Source organism: Gallinula chloropus (genome assembly GCF_964237585.1).
Source record: "Gallinula chloropus genome assembly, chromosome: 22".
Classification (NCBI taxonomy): Eukaryota; Metazoa; Chordata; class Aves; order Gruiformes; family Rallidae; genus Gallinula; species Gallinula chloropus.
This window is the reverse complement of record NC_140107.1, coordinates 6,083,164-6,102,140: the sequence shown is the minus strand read 5'-3', so window position 1 is coordinate 6,102,140 and position 18,977 is coordinate 6,083,164. Positions and strand designations below refer to the sequence as shown.

The 18,977-nt window shown below is 48.4% G+C and overlaps 1 protein-coding gene across 1 annotated transcript in view; it reads right to left on the bottom strand.

Annotated features, from left to right (window-relative positions):
* The window catches only part of GRIK3 (glutamate ionotropic receptor kainate type subunit 3), a gene marked incomplete at both ends in the record, with an annotated part of 113,288 nt that overhangs the window by 4,642 nt on the left and 89,669 nt on the right, over positions 1-18,977 (bottom strand). Inside the window, 3 exons of the mRNA XM_084274322.1 lie at positions 4,151-4,368; positions 7,057-7,175; positions 11,902-12,125. Coding sequence (XP_084130448.1) covers positions 4,151-4,368; positions 7,057-7,175; positions 11,902-12,125 — 561 coding nt within the window. The remainder of the gene's footprint in view (positions 1-4,150; positions 4,369-7,056; positions 7,176-11,901; positions 12,126-18,977) is intronic.

The following is an 18,977-nucleotide window of genomic DNA, read 5'->3' as shown; positions in this document are numbered from 1 at the left end:
GAGCGTACAGTGCCCCAGCTCACCCCTCATTCAACTACCACGTGTTTTTTCCTATTAGGGGAAAAGTTCTTCCTTCCTCCCTCTCCTCCTCATGGAATACTTCAGCCATGCAGCAAAGGTGGTTGCTTAGTTATGGGAATTTGGGTGACATTACCTGAGAACATACCTTTCAAATCAGCAAAACCATCTTCATTGGGCACAATAATTCATTAGTAGTAGTTCAGTAGTCAGTAAAGAATCCATGTAAGTTGTGTTTAGTTGGCTGGGCTTTTATTTGGTGGACCTTTTGTGTTGCTGGACCTCTGATTTTACAGCATAATTTACCTTAAGCTAATCCTTACTGGGGTTAGTTACTGCTTTGAACTGGTATTTCCAGTGCTGTGGCCAGGAGCAAGTTTCTTCTATAGAGAATCATTTCTTTCTTTTGTGGGCTGCATAAAAGAAATGGGAGTTTGTGGCAGCAGAGAGGAGACACCCCCCGTCCCCCTGGTGCCCCCACATCTTCAGCAGGGTCCCCAGGTCCCCTGCAATGACAACTTTGCTGCCAAAGGCAGAAGAGGAGGAACTGCTTGGTTGGTCTGAAGCATTAAGATAAATGGCCTGACACTGCCTCCTTCCTGGCAGAGAAATTCCAGAGTCATGAACTCCTGAGCATTTGAAATGATGGAGATTATTGGTAATAAACAACGGCGGTGGTTTAACGCTGCTGATCCCTGCAGGCAGGGTTCCCACCGGAGTGATGGGCTCTCCTTCCTGCTTACACCTCACCCACCGATTCCAGTGAGTGGAGCTTCTCCTTGTCTTGGGATAAATAAGATCAGAATCTGGTCTGTTGTCCTCTGCATCTTAATAAACCCCCACGTCACTAAATGAGATGCATGTATGAAAAGCTGAGTACCAGCCCCTCTGAATGCAGCAATTGCAACGACACTAAGAACGCTTTTAAATTCATTCTTTAGAGTCACAGCTCAGAAGCTGCCTTTAATAACCAATGCTTCAAGACCAGTCACCCAAATAAATTAATGGAATAGTTTAGAGGAGCCACTGCGAGGCATCTTGCCAAGACATATATGCTTTTTTATCAGTGGAATTGGCAAGAAAGTAACTTTCAGGCTTAAGATTTTCAATTCCAGCTTGTATGAAAAAATAAATTGATTTTTGCCAACTGAAGATACTTACTCTTGAGGATTTAACATTTCTGTACAAGTGAATATATACGTACACACATACACAGGCTCTCACGCTCATACTCCACGCTGCACATCAAACCCAGCATTTGTTCAGGGAGAGACAGCATCCTTTGCAGGGTGTGGAGGGTTTCTGGCATGATTTATAGTGAATGCTTGATGCTTTTCTGAAATTAATTGATCTGTGTTTATTCCTGTAACTCAATCTGCATTGCTGGGGAATAAATAGCCTCTCAAAAGTTCTTTTCATGAAGTCGAAATCTCCTGGTACAAATGGTGAAACTCTCCCTTCTGCCTCCCATTTGCTGTAGCTGGTTGGCTCAGCTGGACAGGGAAAACCTTTGTGTGAGCAAGGTTGCTCACAGTGGGTCTGCCCCAGAGTGGTGTTTGGGCTTGGTTCAGCAGGGCGCTAATGCTGAGAGCTCTGCAGGAACCCTGGCTCAGCCTGAGTGCAGGCAGAGAACTGGTTAGCGCTTTGGGAACTATCTCAGGGAGCAGTGTGCAAGGTGTTTGCCTTCCTCCTCTTCCTGTTTCTTCTTGCTCCAGGTTGTGATGACAAGGGGTCAGTGTATGTGGTTTGTGGTTTCTTTAACATGGAGAAGTGAGATGTGGGGGGAATGACTTTGGGGAACAGTCCTACAGGGAGCAAGGCAGTGATGCGGGCTGAGTCCCAGTGGATAATCCACAAAACGTGTGCAGGAGGATTCCGGTCAGGATGCCACCACCAGCCTTCTGTCCCAGCATCAATAGTCGGTTCCATAAGCTGCAGGAGTGCTGGACCACCAGAACCCCAGGAGCTTTTCAACAGCAGCAGCCACAGAGCAGCCATCTCTCTCTGAGTAGCCCCCTTTTAGCAGAGCAGGGATGGTGTGAAGCCTTGTCCGGAGGGAGCGCAGATCCTCAGCAGACACTGGAGGGGCCCATTGCTTTGTCCCCTGAACTCCATGCTCAGCAGCTGACCCCGTGAAGGTGTCCTCAGCAGAGCAGCTGTACTGAAGCTGCCACGGGATCTGCCTGGTTGTTTGACAAAGACCTCGCAGAGGGGTGGGAGAAGTTCTGTCTCTCCTGCGCTCTGTACACGATGGACCAGCAAACGCGGCATCCCGTGAGTGCTCGCACCGCTCCAGGAATTGAAACACTGGTCAGAAGGGACATCCCTAAGAATTCATCTCCAAACAACAATAATAAAAAAGCAAAAGGGAAACACACCCCCTTTATTATTTCTTTTTTAAGAATTATTCTGATGGATGATAGGAAAGAATAAAGATACCGTGCCCTTGATTATTTAAAAAGGCTGTTTCCTTTTACTCCCATATAAAACCTCTTACTGGAAAGAGTAGTTAAAACACAGCAGTAAAAGTCTGTATTTCCGGAGAGCTGGTCCAGGTTTCTATTGCTTTTGGAAGGTAAGGCGATGCATCTGACCATGCCAAAGACAAAGCTGCAGGCACCAACTCTGCTGTGGAAAACAAACTAACCCACAGCAACCTGCTAGTCTGTGCAACGTTTGAATTTCTCAGAATTAATTAAAGGGTCAAATTAAATCCTCCATGTTTCTTTACCAACCTGTGTTGCTGCACATCAAAGTAAGCGCAGAGATTCGGAAAGTGGCCAAGCCATAGCCAAGAGAAAGTTGCAGAAGAATGCTGCTGTTTCTTGTTCTTAAAATTCAGTGCATTCTCTTCCTTTAATGAGTCTTGGCAATTAAACTGCTGACGGCCCAGTCTAGCTGCCTGGACACTGTGACTCTTCAGATTGTTGCAGTCACAACCTGTGTTTTAAAGCATGAGGTGCTCTTGTTGCTCGTTGGCCCGTATATTTCCTTCTGAATTGGGGTGACCGAGGGCAGAAGGAACAAGAGGGGTGGGTGAAAGCAGCACCATCCTGCAGCCAAATGCTCTGACCTGCCAGCACTCCCGTCACAGCTGATGCAGTGCCCATGAGAGCACTGGCACCAGTGAGGTGCTGCTGCCTGAGCCTCACACCCGCTGTGGGAGCCTGAGCTCTGATCAGAGCTCCCAGGAGCTGGCTGGGGTCCCACACCACCTGTGTAGGGAACTCCAAACCTTCCCTTGAAAGGGGGCTTCAAGGTCATCATTAAATTTAAATTCATCTCCTAGTCAGGGTGATGATTCCTTAGATCCATCACCTCTCATTTCTATTTCTCTATTCTCTCACTCTTTGTTTTAAAGTGTGTTTGAGGCTAGCTGTGCTCTTAAAGGTCTCTCCATTTCTTTCCATTTTTGAGGCAACATTGAGATCTGAATGCTCCTGGCCCCTGCTCTGCAGCACTAATGTTTGAAATTAATTGTGCTTTAAACCAAAGATCCTGATTTGATTCTGCAATTGGATTCCAATGCATTGGTGGTGTTACCTTGCACCGGGTTTCAGAGGTTAATAAGCTTGATTACATTAATGTGAATACCTGAAGGATGAGAAAGGTGTTTCAGCTGTAAGAAATACCGGTCAGGGAGGACACTTTGCTGTGTTTGTCCAGGTTTTGGTTTTATTTGTTCCCTTCTCGAGGCTGGGTCAGCCTGAAGGGCTCTGCGGAGGAAGGATGGGATGCAGTGGGTGGGATGGGAAGACACTTTAGGGAGCACAAGATGTTTCTGCAGGACTTTGGTGTAAGACACACCTGCCCTGCCTAACATGTGCTTCATTTTAGGGTGCCTGAGCTAATAGTGGGTTCAGTCTCCAAAGCTGTAAAATCAATGTAATTTTGTAATTGTGACTTCAATTAGCAACAGGGAGACTGGAAATCAGCCCTGATGGGAATCTAAGTAAGCTAAACTGACAGGGGTCAAAGTCTGGACAAGGATGCGAGACTGAAACAACCTGCCCATCGGGAGAAGCAGAGGTGGCTCGGGAGGCTTTTTTGTCTTTGGTTCTTTGTTCTGGCTCCCATTGGCCTGCGAGCATTGCATCTGCCTGGATGGTTGAAAGCCTTTGCCTGAGCTCACCTTGAAGAAGGTCATTGTAGCTCCATCCTTCACTGCTCCATACTCTATTTTTGTCTGCTTTGCCAAGTCATCTGCCGAGTCGATGGGGGATTCCATCCTCTCCACCGTCAGGAAGGCGGCAAGGTTGGCCGTGTAGGACGAGATGATAATTAGGGTGAAGAACCACCATATGCCACCGATGATCCGTGTAGACAGTGCTTTGGGCATCAGCTCAGAGCCTGGGGTGAGAGAGCAGGGAGGAGGGAACAGAGAGAAAGGACTCGGTTTATATATACATATTTGCATTATATACATATCTATCTACATAATCAATTAGGTTTTGCTGTTGAAGCTAAGAGCTACGTGATTAAAGCCAACTGGTTTTGAGGCAGACTACCCAAACATCTTGCATGAGAGGAAGTCAGTGGGTTTTTTGTAGCATCTGCAGAGAAACCCTCTCCCTTCATTGCTGACCTTGGGTACGGTGCCCGGTTTACAGGAAACATTCAAACTGAAGTAATTAAGTAGGCTGCTTTTATGAGATTTAAATAGCAAGCCGTTTATGAACTTTTATGAGTGTTTTGTTCTTCCATTTAAAAAGTGCTTTGCTTTTATAAGGATTACTTTTCAAAGGACTCACTCTAGGGAGTGTGTTCAAATACACAAGGTTTGGGAAAAAAAAAATCAAACAGGGAGAGAAATGAACTATCAGGGTCCGGTTCTTTGAATGCTGGTTAGAAGTAGGGAAGCAGGAGATGTTACGGCATAAAAGGTGTAGCAGGTCTGGAATGACTTTTATTGAGCAGACATGAAGGACTAAATGGGTTGTGCTATTTTTGTAATTGCCCAAGACACCTTTTAAAGCCAGGAAGGAGCTTTGGGTTTGAAAAAGCAGCGTTCAGAGGATATATCCAACCTGGAATTTGCAACAAAGGTTGGGCTTCGCAAAGCAATTTTAAGCAGTGGAGCATCAAAGCGTAGTGTGGAGTGTGTAGCTTTTCTCCTATCTGAGTGTGGCACGGAGGCTCCAGGAAGCAGAGGAGCTTTGGGTATTGAGGGTTGCTTTGGTTCTCCTCAAGATCCTGCTTCTTCCCCATTCCAGCTCTTGCCTTTTGATGCATTGGCCGGTGTGACATCAGCCTGGCTTTGAAATATTTTTTCTTCTTAGATGCAGAATAGAGTTAAAAAGAATACAGCTCTTTTCATTTATCAGCATCTGATAAGGGGATGATTCATCCTGCCTAGCTGCCTTGCTGGGAACTGTTGCTGTGAGGGTGGCCAGGATCTGGCCAGAACCCCTGGTACACGCTGCGGCAGCAGGAGGAGCAGGGAGCAGTAGCACTGTGCATGCCACTGAGCCAGTGCCCTGGTTCTTTCCCTCTTTGGGTATGACGACTGAGAGATGGTAAATTAAAATGTGACAAACGCCTGACGTTTCCCATTTATTTCTATTCCCGGATTTTCTGCAATTAGATCACAGCTGAATTTCCTTCCTTACTCAGAGCTGCTCCTGAGCTCTCCTCTGCCCTCTTTCTAACGGATTTACTCTATTCATTCCATCTACGCAGATTCCATTTGCTTTCTTCCATCCACATATATGAATGTAATCCCATCCACATCCCATTTCTAAGGTCCCTGTCGCCGTATTTAACACCAGTAACACTGAAAATGCTGTTCTGCACGCAACGGCTGCCAGGCAGAGCTGCCTGGAGCAGCCCCTTGCCATCCTCTCTGCCCCAGCAGCCTTTCCTCGTGCCAGAGGGACTTTCAGGCCATTTCACAATGTGCAGAATGACCAGATGAGGATGAAAATGGAGAGGGACCAGTAGGCACGATGCCCGCTGTGTTGTGTAAAACTTGGTTTGAAACAGAACGAGCCAGGACAGAGATCCTGAAATGAAATGGTTTGAATGAGCAGGAATGTGCAGAATCTGTGGGATGCTGCTGAGCCTGGTGAACGGAACAGCTTGGGGAGACCAAGGCAGAGCTACTCCTCAGGGCACAGGGTGGGTGCTCCTCTGTGCGCACAGCAGCAGCAGCACACGTGTGAACACGTCACCACTCCATCATCTAGCTGCGTGTTTCCAGACAGCAGACTTGGGAGCTGCTCCTTCTGACACCTGCCAGAGCGTGCGCGCTTCATTAATAGTAATTAGTGTTATGTCATGGCACGTGGGTGCTGGCTGCCAGCTGCAGCTCTGGGGCTCTGCCTTCCCATGCCAACCATGGGGCTGCCCCAGAGCTCTGGGGTGAGCTGCTGGGATGGGGGCTTTGACCTGCAGAAGGTGGAAAATGCAAATAGAAGCAGGTGTTTAAAAAAAAAAGAAGAGATGCTCCAGCCTGCTCTGACCAAAGAAAGTGGATGGCGGCTTGGCATGAAAGCCTTGGACCTTTTCCTGGTGCCCCAGACAGGGCTCAGCCCTGGCACACAGCCCCCTCAGTTTCTCCATCCCTGCGGTGCAGTGGAACCGACACGGCTCAGTGGGCTCTGGGTGGAGATGGAGTTCAAAGAGAGAGAATAACAACAAACACAGTCGCCAGGAGCTCTCCTGAGCTGCAGATGGCAGCCAGTTCCCCTAGTGAGATTATTGTCTCGTTAGCCCTTTGCTGGCCTTGGCCCCAGCCAGTGGCTGCCTGCCTTGCACGCAGCTCCTCAGGGACCGGCTCCCGGACACATCTCCATGGGGAGCAGCCAAGTGCTTCCCAGCACAGTGGCTCCCAGGAGGTGTCAGAGGAGAGCTGCCTCCCCTCTCCCACACCTCCCCACTTTTGAATGGGGAGCTGGTGCTGATGAGCACCTCTGTGCCAGTTCAGAGAGTTTCTCTTGTACCTGTTGCAAACAAAATTTAAATTTCAAAAGCCACGACAAAAGAGCCTGGGCTGGAGAACCAGCAGGAGGGTGTGTGAGTGGGGAGGCACCACCGTACCTTGCTGCATCAATGCTCCCATCCCAAACCAGAAGCTGTTCAATAGGGTGAAGTTATTCTCCACGATGTCTGATCCTGGGTTGCAGGGATGAGCATCGTACCACTCGTATGGGCTGAACCTACGGCAGCACATGGAAAGCGAGAGCTCGTTAGTCGGGATGTGGCATGACAAGACCCTAAAGGAACAGGAAAAAAAGGAGCCTTAATACATCTCATGCTGCTGTGCAGGGCCTGCTGACCCCTGTGGTTGTGCAGCTTGTCAAAGAACAAGACAAATTCAGCCAAGATTTTCCGAAGCGACCGGCATGGCTCTAAACCCCACGTCACGCATGGCTGACAGCAAGGAGACCCTGGAAACCAGGTCCTGAGGTATCTCAGGTTGCTTCCCCAAAGCCTTCGGTCACTTCGGATCATCTCTGCAATGCTACATCACACAACAACTGGAGCACGTGACAATGGGATGGGATGTGGTGCAGATATACGACCTCTAGCATGCAGCAGTTCTGAATTGTGGGGAAAGGAGGTGTTTCTAGATTGATGGAGGAGAGATGCTGCCGTGGTTGCTGAGGCAAAAAGCCACAGTATTTCAGGGGACTCCCCCGCGAGCACCGCTGGGAATGCAGCTCTTTCAGCCAGGATCTGGGGAGGCTGCTCAACAGGGGAGATGCTAATATTTTTAGAGCTGTTTATTTACATTTTCTAAAGAGTCCCAAATTTTGCAGAGATTAAATTAAAAACATAATTGGTATAATTGCTTTTGAACCAAGCATTAATTAGCATCTCCGCTTCCTTCTGAAATCCCTGTAGCTTCACAGCAGCCCTTTCTCAAAGCCCAACCCCCAGTTTGTATTAGAAGATATTCCTCTCTGTAATTCTCTCTAAGATATTCCTCTCTCTAATCTCTGTAGCCGCACTGCTACCCGAGGAGATGGTTTGTTGCTTTATTTTCTGGGTTTCCTCAGTCTGACAGTTGGGTGTGTTTGGAGATAAGAGCTGCAGCTCTCTCCCAGGTGTCCCTCAGCACAAAACGCTCCCCTTGGCAAACACCTGCCCCACTGTGTCTGGGTTTGGTGGAGTCATGCTGTGAGACTCCCCTCAGAGACCGACATGTGGGGACATTCAGTGCCACAGTTCCCAGGCATGTGAACAGAGGGGGGTGATGTGCAGGAGGTTGTCCGTGAGGGAAGACCCCACGTTTTGGGGCATGGACTCAGTGCAATGCACAGGACTTGTGGTTTTAAAAAAGTTTGTCCTGGGTACATCTGTCCCACTTTTTGTTTCTGTTTTCCACAATTCTGCTCATTCATCCGGAATGCAGCTGAGCTGTTTATACTGCCCACCTCTCTCTGCTTTCTTAAGAGCAAGTCAGAAAACAAGAATCAGGCTGCATTCAGACCAGGCTTTACATGCTGCCTCTTCCTTTAAACTTGCAGTAGATGTATGCCAGAGGTGTAGAAAGGATGGAGCCTAAGCCCTTTCTGTCGAATAAAGTCAGAGTTCAAGAATTAGATGAAAACTTTCTTGGGCTGCCAATGAAAAAATATGAAAAGGAAAGGGAATTGGTAAGATCAAATGAGCCTGACAAGATGACACATTGAAGAACTTCAAGGTCTCTGAGTGAAAACCTACTGGTGCTGCTCGAATTACAGAGAAATATTCAGAAAACTGCAAAGCAGCCACAGTCTGCGGTGCTTGAAAAGCGAGTGGGACCATTAGCGGAAACAGAGGGGTAATGAAGGAAGAAGCGAGCGGAGCTCGTTGACCCCCATAGAGCTTGAGCCATAATAAATGGGGGGCTGCTCAGGATTTGCCATGGGCTGGCTTGGCTTCCCTCTTCCTCAGGTGCAGAACGGGATCTGAGAAATATTTCATCAGAAGCTGTGATTATTTTCTTGTCCCATCTTGGCCTTTTTGGCAGGGAAACGGGAGCATTTCAAAGGTTTAAAGATCTAACGCAAAATACTTTTGAGTCTAAATTGCATCTCCAGAGAAATTTTATAGGGATGTCCCAGCCCTTGTTATAATTATGATGAATATTAAACCCGCCCGCCCCGTTGTGCACCCGCAAGTGATTAGCTGTAATTCAAAGGCCTTGTTGAGGCTGAGGATGGGTGACAGTTCAAATCAGCCAGCTGCCCAGCCCACTCGCAACCTCACACCGGAGTTACCAGACAAATTACCCCCACAAAGCCTTATAAATTACTGGTGTTTATTGCTCTTTGGGGGCCAGGGTGGTTAGGAGCAGAGGCTCCATCAGTAACTAAGAAAGACTGATTAAAAGGGGAGCTGGATCAAATACATCCTTTGCCTGCCTTTAATAGTCCCTAAGTTGGCTTTAAGTGGCATTGACCTATGATTGTACCGTCGGCAGAGGACTCTGGTGCCTAGTTCAGAAGACACATGTCTCTGGATTAAAGCTTTGCTATTTTGACTGTGGTTTTCTCCAGAGAACTGAATTTCAGAGGCCTTGCTGGGGTCAAAAGCAGACATTGTTTCCATTACTCCTGAAAGCAGTAAATATTTTCCCTATGAAATCTCTTGCTTTTCATCTCCGTGGGTTAAGAGATCAGTCCTGCAGAACCTTAATTGCACCGAGTATTGGTGTTCTTTGAAAGAATGGGAAGCCAGAAGAAATGGGGATCTGAACAACTGGGCTGGATTTGGTCATTATATGAATTGGGGAAAAATAAACTCATAAATGTAAAATTGTATTTGAATTGTCATTCCAAGCTGCAGAAGCCGCCTAATACTTTCTGGCATCAGAGCCCAAGATGTTATGGCAGCAGAGCCCATCTAGTTCTGTTCTGCATGGCTGGCAGAGACATAAAGTGAAGGAGTTCTATCAGTCATCCTAATATTTCTTCTTTTCGTAATTACCCTGGGTTCATTTCCCCAGATGAGTGTCTTTTCCTGCTGAGAGCGTCTGGCTCCTTTCCCACACAGAGCCAACCCGCTGAGCACCTCATCCTGCGCCACTGGAGTCCCTGACTCTTCCCAGGGGCTTCGCCTGGGGCAGGACAAAGGGAACAAAGTCAGAGCTGGTGGGAAGGTGGGGTGACTTGTTAATGGCAACGCCACTCTCAGCCTCGGAGTATGGTACTAACTGCTACCAGCTCTGTGGTACAGCCCCCACTTGCTGAAATGACCTGAGGGGTTGGTTTTTATGGGTCGCTGTTTGTACTGCAATGCTTCTGCTCCCAGCAGGCACTGTGCACGCAGCCTGCAAAGCTGTCCAGGCTCGGACAGCTTCTGTAGGACCTCTGGAAAGATACACCGGGTGTATCTCCATCTGAACTTGACTGTGGAAGGCTGCCTGCATCCTCCAAGGATTGACATGTAACCTCTCCACTCCGCACCTCTGCTGAGGAAGGATCAGGAGATGTAGCTGCTTCTCCATCCCAGATGGTTTGGAGCACGAATGCTGTCTGCTGAGCTGCGTTTGCTTTGACAACTGCTGTTATGTGTAATTAGGATATTACGTAGTAAACTCAGGAAATCATCTCTAAATGTCTCTGTGGACCTGGGGGATGTTGAAAATTGCAGATTTGTTGTAACAGGAGGGTTAATGGATTCTGGTTGCTGCAGTTTCCTATTTAATCTTTACTTTGACTCTCTGACTGATGTCAGTGGATTAGATAGATGCTGGTTGCTGAAGGATGCTCGGGGAAGCACTGCAGCCTTTGGAGGGAGAGGGTCTGCATAGACCCCGGTCCAAGGTGTGGTGCTTTCTGAAGACACCACTGGCATAACTTGGACAGAAAGAAATGAGAAAGAAGTGCCTAACAGCCACTCCTGCTTAGGAAACTTCCCTGGGCATGCTGTTTATGCAGAATATTTCAACATCCAGCAAGGGCTGCACGTGGGGAGGGTGGCTGCCTAGCAGGAGGGAGGGAAGTGCTTTGGTTTGGGTTGAAAAGGTGGAATCACATATTGAGAGCAGCCCTGGCCTGTGTGTCTCATCAAAGACTCTGTGAAATTAATAACACATGCAAATACATGCAAATTCCACAGCTTTTAAATATAGAGGTTTTAAATATGCTAATTGGATGCATATTAATTTTGTAAACAGACACATTGTCTGATCCGTGGCAATGGGTTCTCCTTTCTTTTGCTATAGGGAAGGTTGTGTGGGAGCTTTGCTGGTGGAGGGTTTAGAGATGGGAGCTGAAAATGGAGTGGGACACGGGAGCTTTGTGTCCAGGACACATGGAGAGGTTGGGCTTCTGCCTGGAGGAGGTGGGTGAGAGATGGCTGGGGAAGGAAGCAGAGCAGGAAAATTGCCCTTCATTATACCAGGGAGGTGCAAATGAAATGGAAAGGCAAAGAAATCCCTAAAATCATAAAAGAAAGAGCATTTTAAGATTCTTTTGTACTGATGGAACTGCCTGCCCTGGGACAGCAGAAGAGGCTTACAGGTTTATGTTAGCAAAGCCAACAAACACCAGCACGTTTAGCATGGTAAAGCAGTACAAAGGGTATAACACAGGCTGGAGCTAGCAAAGCAGGGAACACATTTCCTCTGTGGAGAGCTCATCTTTAATTTTCACCACGGGGTTTGTATCACCTCTACAACCACACTGAGATCCAGGTCCGAAGGGGAACACAGAGCACGGGAGTCTGGCACTTGTGAGCAACCCCTTGCCAAGAGACCAGCCGGCCTTTGGGTAATGGACCAGAAGTAATTTAATTAATGACCCAGGTTTAATGGCACGACTCCCACTGCGTGGTTGGATCCCTGCAACACACCAGGCAGCACAGTGGGGCTGAGCACGGGGAGGGCATTGTCGCATGGCAGCAGATGTGGCGTGATGGCAGTCGGGTGAGGTGGCACCAGCATCCCCTTACCTGGCTATGACAAACAGCACGCAGCTGACCCCCAGGTAGGCAAGGAGGATGTACATCCAAATGTCAGGGGATAGGGGGTTGAGGAAGGAGAACACGCTGGGGTTGGTCCCGTTGGGCTTCCGGTACAGGATGCTGACGCCCAAGGTCATAAAGGGCTTGGAGAAGTCTATTGCTTTCTCCCGAACGTGGGTGATGGTGAGAGGAGCAACGGCCAGGTCAGCTTTCTGTGCACCACAGAGAGAGAGAGAGAGAAAGATGGCATTAGAAATGGAGGTGTTTCCATCCACCCCTTAAAAACACCCCCCAGCCCAGCAGTCACACTGCAGTGTTGGGCTAACTCCCCAAGGCACAGCCCTGGGGTTCCCCTTCCCTTTGCACATGGGGCTGCACCTCCTGCCCCCTTCCTGGGGCAGGCTGGGTCCTCTGTGCCTGGCGGGGGCTGCACCTCCCTTCAAAGCTGTTGTCTTGCTCCAGGAGCTGGCAAATGTGGAGCTGTCATCAGAGCTGCCCTGTGTGGCACAGGGACCATGTTTGGGCAGTGCTTGGCTTGCTAGCTCTTCTCCAGGGTCTGGGCTGTGTGCTCTAGGTATGAGAACACCTGTTACAATACGTCCCATTGTTAGGAGTACTTTTCATGCCCTAAACAAAGCCCCAACAGAGATGCTGGGTCTCCAGAACACGCTGACTGAGATTCTGGAGATGGTGGTGTGGATGTGTTTACCATCCCTAGGAGCTGCTCCAGATTTAAATCAGTGATTTAAAGCGTCATCTGCTGTTTGTTAATTATTCTCTAGGACTTTCATTGTATAGATTTCAGTTGGTGTTAGCTCAGAAATGCAGTACAGATGTTCCAGTCCCCGCAGCTTTTGCCCAGGTACATCAAGCTCCCTCTGACAGGCCAGGATGGTCAGAACTACTATACCTTAAAACAGGATAAACCACTGGTGATCCTCGCTGTGCCTGCTCCTTGCTGCAGAACTCTTCACCACAGAGAGTTTGCTGTGTGCAAATCCCACTGTGCTCAGATGATCTGGTTTTGTTGGCCTTCCTTTCAATGGAAGGAGAACGTCATGGGGGGAGGCCGCTCCAGAGGGAGGGTGCAGGAAATCATATTGTAGCAGCATGAGATAGAAGGTTCAGGTTCTTTTCCCTCCCTCAGCTTCATGATGCAACTTGAAAGGCTGGTTGTGAGGAAGCCTGTAGCTTCCCAGGATGGAGGGATGGGGAAGAACCTCGCATAGGTCCTCCTCCTTCCATCATCTTCCATGTGCACAGCTGCAAGCCCCACCAAGGCAAAGCCACTGTGAATTAACAGTGGTCTTCACATCTCATCATGCTGCTACTGCCTGACCAGCACCACCTGAGCATATTCTTCCCCCTGGTCTCTTGGATGAATCACGTTTCTTCCTGTTGTTCCTCTTATTTAATAATTTCTGGGCTGGGCTCAGGGAGCGATGGCACACAACCTCTTTTGGTTGCTGAAGAGCCATGTTCAGACCCTTAAAACCTTCCACAAAACCATCCAAGGCTGCCTCAATGTCAGCGCCTGCCTCAGCGTTCGCTTTCAGTACCGCTGGCTCCTGTGATATGCAGGCACATAAATTACACGTCTGAAGCTGAGCAGCCCATCCCCCTGTGCCAGGCGCCTGCCCCCCACAGTGGAAGATTTATTTCACACCTGCTTCTGAAAATTAAAATTCCGAATTAACCGTGAGTGATAATTACCTAGAGATACAGTGAACTTGTCATTACTTGCAAACTTTAAATCAGTATTAGCTGTCTAGCTGGGACATGCTTTGTTCCTACAGAAAGTGTGGGTTCTCTGTAGAAATTGGTGGTGATCTCTGGTCTGTGTTGTGGAGGAAGGTCAGACTGATGACTTTGTGGAGTATTTTTAAATACAGGACTCTAGGAAGAGTTACTGTAGGTCGTCTTCTTTGGGAAGAGTTTCTCTGTGAGCCTTTATCCGTTCCATATGGCTGTGTGTGTGCATGAGAGGGTTTCCCCTGCCAAGAATGCAGCTTTAGAGGTCCCTAACAGAAGAGTTTTGGTAACTCTGTAACAAGGGTACAAATGATGTCTTTTTTCCCCTGATGTGGTTCTTCAGCTGCGCCCTCCTTGGTTCCCTTCTCACTTTCCAAACAGAAACACAGGAGCAGAGGAGCAGAGTCTGTGTCCATGGTACTGTCCTGGCAGAGGATGCCCAGGAGGCTTGTGGCTCGGCAGCACTCCCCATGTTACAGCTGACTTGAGAACTTTTGGCTTCTCGGTCTCCAGAGTCACAAGGCAAAAGAAATGGCAGCGTTTCAGCTCCTCCATCATTTCTGTGTGGGTGTCCTGACTCAACAGAAGGAGCTATTGAAGGATTTGGCTATGGCTTTTTCTGAAGGAGAGGGGAAAAAATGAGCAGTTCTGTGGTCAGTGCTCGCTGGCAACTGCCTGTCTGAGAGATGCCAAGCCAAATTTGTCAAGATGATACAGCAAGCTAAACAAGAGCTGGGAGTTTATGCTTTACCACAGAACATGAGGAGAGAGAAATCTGCATGGATGCCCAAGGATCAAAACGCTTTAATGCAGAAATAAAATTTTACTGTGTCATTTCAGCAGCTCCTGTGATTTGATCACAGCCCCGTGTCCTCAGCAGTAAATGTCACACACAGGCAGAAGGGAGCTCGTATTTGGGAGCCCAGTCTGGTGTGGGGTCCTGGGCTGTGAACAGCAGTACGGGGCTGCGCTTCGATATCCTTTTTATCGATGCAGATTTTGCTGAAGGTGGCCTCTAATTGCGGGTTTGCTGACTGAGAGGCTCTTAAATCAAAACCCACCAAGGGTGAAGCTTTCATTTGTCGTGCTCTGACATTACAAACCATGAAGTCAATTATCAGGCCCTGACTGCTTCCTTCCCTCAGCCCCCACTTCTGTGCCGTCGCGGGGTAAGGCGGGTTTTATTAAAAATGAGGAATTATAGGAAGTGCCAGCGGCTTAAAGGCCCCTTATGCAGCAAAACCACTTAAGCACACGCTTCTGTTTCACCAGAGCTTGCACACCTTCCAAGTCTTAGGTATGTTCTTAAGTGTTCTGCTGAATTAAGGCCAGAAAGATGAATTTTGCCAAGGTGGCTGCACACCAAATGCAGGACACTTCTCTGACACACCTTGAAGGGTTTGGATCTCCTTATTCACCCAGCATTACAGCATTTTCACTTGGGTGGAACTGATGGGAGTTCACCAGGCGTTCAGGGGATGGAGGGTTGTATTCTCTGCAGAGATATTTGGCTCTTATCAGAAAACCCTTTAAGTCTTATCTTCAAATTCTTGGTTATCATGGGGATGTGGGGTCAGAACAGCTCTTGCACAGCCATGGTCACTGTGGAAATCCTGCAGCATCCGACCTCGGCTGGGGAAAAGCAGTGTGTGACGGCCAGCCCCAGCACAGCCCACAAACAGCATAAGCACCAAGATAAATATTTATTCAAGAAAATAAGCCGCCTCTGTGCTTATTTTGCCAATCTGAGTTAGGTATTTACATAAACTAATTATGTGTGTGTTGCCTGAGAGACAGGTAAATAGTGCATATTTTACTTATTTAATTGTTATTCAGGTGTCTGTCTGGCAGCATCGACACTTTCATCCCTCAGGCTCTTTTGCCACCACCTCTACCAGCTCTGGGCTGCGGTGTTGTTCTGCTCTTCCTCTCCCACCACTCTGCTTCAGGTCCCATCTCTTCTCCCCTCGCTGCTTTGCTTGGTCCCACTCCCTGTGCCCCCCTGCCCTGAGTCTGCTGCCTACTGCTCCTGCATCTTCCTGCATCTTTTCTGCATCTTTCAGCATCTTTCCACATCTTTCTGCATCTTCTTGCACCTTCCTGCATCTTTTCATGTATTTCCCTGTGGCAGGGCCAGCACCCTGCCATCCATAGGGACAGACGCCCCTGAGAACTAGGGACAAGACAGGCACAGCCCATGCAGCCTGTGTCTTCACTAGCCCATGGTGTGGAGACAAAGGGGGTTACAGGTCTGGGAGCGCTCTGCCCTGTGGCTGCTGCTCTCTCCCTTCTTGCTGGCCAGGGACAGGAAAACACTCAACATGAGAAGTGATGCTCGAGGAGAGTGAGGTCATGGCCGGCAGCATCCCAGCCGCGCCTCAGCCTGCCGCCGCGTGCACCACGCGCAGGGGGTCAGTGTTAATTGTCTGACTCCAGCTCTTAATGGGAGCTCTTACCATTTCAGCCCTCATTTAGACATCACTTTTGTCAATGGATGTAGTTAATATCAGTGGTGAATTAAGAACAGATGTTGGCAGGGAAAAGCTGGCTGTGAGCTGAAGGGGAGGGATGAGGACCACAAAGCCCTGTTCTGCCTCTTGGAATCTTTTCCATAGGGAAGCTCCATTCATTGCACCTAGTAGGATCCCAATGAGAACAGATGTATTTTTACAGACAAGCCCTGTCCTAGGAATGACTGGCCAGTGAGCAAGCCCAAGGAGGGGAAGGCAGGTCCAGAGAGACCCATGAAGGCGGGCAGAGAGCTCGGCGCTCCCTCCACACAATGCAGTGGGCTCCTCTCACCCGGATCGCTCAATAGGATAAATATGGATCCACCCAGCTAACGATGCTGAGCAGAAAAGGGGAAAGTGGGGCCAGCTGTTTTGGCTTGTTTCCATCTCCTCCCTGATGCCGAGTTCTGCAGGGTGAAAACGAGATGGAGGACACTTCATCCAGCAAAATTGGTTTTTCTTATTCCTGGCCCAGTGGCTTCCAAACGAATCCCCAGCTCAGGGCATTTGAAATAAGCATCCACCAGTGCAGGAACGTTAATGGCAATGTGGGGCAATATGTATTTCTGCCAGAATTTACTGACAATAAATGCCCATTTATTGTGAAAGTGTTAAATCAACTGTCATAAATCGTCCCTAAGGACAGATATTACATCTTCTCTATAGTTACCACTGGCAGGGATTTCCATTAGAAACCCTATTATTTTTCATACCTTTTTTATTCCCACATGAAGTTTTGGATTGAATGGGAATTTGATGTGCACTGTCTCAGCAGAACACAAGGTTTGTTCGTGAACAAGCTTGTGCAAAATGCCCAGAACAACCCATTTTACATGATTCAGCCTGCAAACAATAGGGAAAATTTGTGGGCTTTATTTTCCCAGACAATTAGAATTTATAAACTGGAATGGCTGATCCATAAGGCATGGTGTAGTTTTGCTTGTATCGGTAATAATTTCTGTGAACAAACATTGATAACTGTTTACTCCTGATGAAACGAGGAGATACCACAGTTGCTGGGTTCCCTGTTTCATATGGGTGCAGGGTTTGGAGTTGCCTGGGTGCCCCAAACCTCCCCAAATGCCAGTTTGGGGATTTGAGCATCCATGGCCTGTCTGATTGAGGTTCCTCTGGGGGAGACTGACAATACACCACCACCTGCGATCAGGCAAGAGTCCTGTTTTCCAAGGAATGGACTGAACTCCTCAAACCAGGGGAGTGTGAAGGATGAGCAGGAGATGAAAGGCACTGGGGCAGGGCTTTCTGCATCGAACCTCACGAGGCTGCCTACTCTGGATCTGCTACTGGAAGAAGACAGGGTCACGCTGTGAGCTGCTCTGACTGCTCTTGCTTTTCCTGTTTATGCTTAAGGCCAAACTAGAAACAAAGCAATTTTACAAAGGATTATACCCTCAGGCATTACTGCCTGGGGCCAGGCATGTTTGGATCAGAGAGGACAGGGGATGGAGGGTGATGTGTGACTCCAAAACAAGCCAGGAGAGCTCACTGTGTAAACAGCCTGTCCTCCCCTACGTGCACTGTGATTTACACCTTTGTGTGGCTGGCACCATCATCCCTGGAACACTGTAATTATACCCCCCAGGCTGCCCTGCCTAGCACCTCTGCCCAGCTCCTCTCGAGCTGCCCACCCTAAGTGATGGGTCCCCCTTGCTTTGACCACCTCCTCACCAAACTTCAGCCTCAGGTTAGGCTATTCCTGGCACACAGCATCCACTGCTCCCACAGCTTGCAGACCATCCGAGTGACAGCGGTCACTGCTCTAGCCTCTTATTTCACTCCAGAGCACTCTCTCATGTGCCCAGGACATTGTACATCAGCTCAGGCCAGAGCTGGGTGTCAGGGCAGCCCTGGGGGCTCTGGTCAGACACACAGCTCTGGTCAGACACACAGCATCCTGGCCTGGCTTATGGACCTTACCAAATCCTACCTGCTTTATGTTCCTGCCTGAATGATCCCAATTCTTTATATGAGAATGAGACACTGAATATGGAGGAAAGCCAGCCCAGATATCAATCTCACAGTGTGGGCAGCCCTGTTTGCATCACTACAACTTTGTTTGAATGCTGTCTCCAACACTTTTCCTACTAGGTGTGAAATAAGTTTGAACTTGCCCATTGCACAGTGCCAATCAGTTGTTCCTTTCCCCACACGATCTGAAGACGCTTTGCTGCTGAGGAAAGGACCCATCTGGTTGCAGTTTCACTTTTTAATGCTTTACATAAACACTGCTATAAAAAGCAATGACATGCAGATAAAGAAAATAATGGCTTCGTGTGGGCTTTGGGCAATAGTTATAAATCACTCTAAGGCGTGAAGGAAAGAAAGAAAAGAGAAGAAAGGAGGAAAGAAAAGAAAAAAAGAAGAGAAAATAGGAGAGGGGAAGGGAAGGGAAAAGGGACTTCCAACTTGCTGCTACAGTAGAACTTGAAAGAAAAGGGGATTTGGTCCCTTCCTGGTGCTGTATGTTAATTCACTTTTAAATAGTTAGCCAAGAAATACTTAAATGCAGGCTGAGCGTGAATTTTGTGTTATTTAATGTTTACCCCCTTCTTGGTCTGTCTCTTAGCTGGGCACAGCTTTGGGAATGGCTGAAAGCCTCCTGAGAGCCCTGTAACATCTCACAGGACGTTGGAAGTGACATAGTTTGGACTAAGTGACAGTCAGGCTTCTATTCCCTCTCTCTCATTTCCCACTCTGGAGCGAATCCCTTCCTCAGAGCCCTGCACTACAGATGCTCTGCAGGGAGAGGCTCAGGCTCAGCTCCCAGCAGCGGGTGCGGAC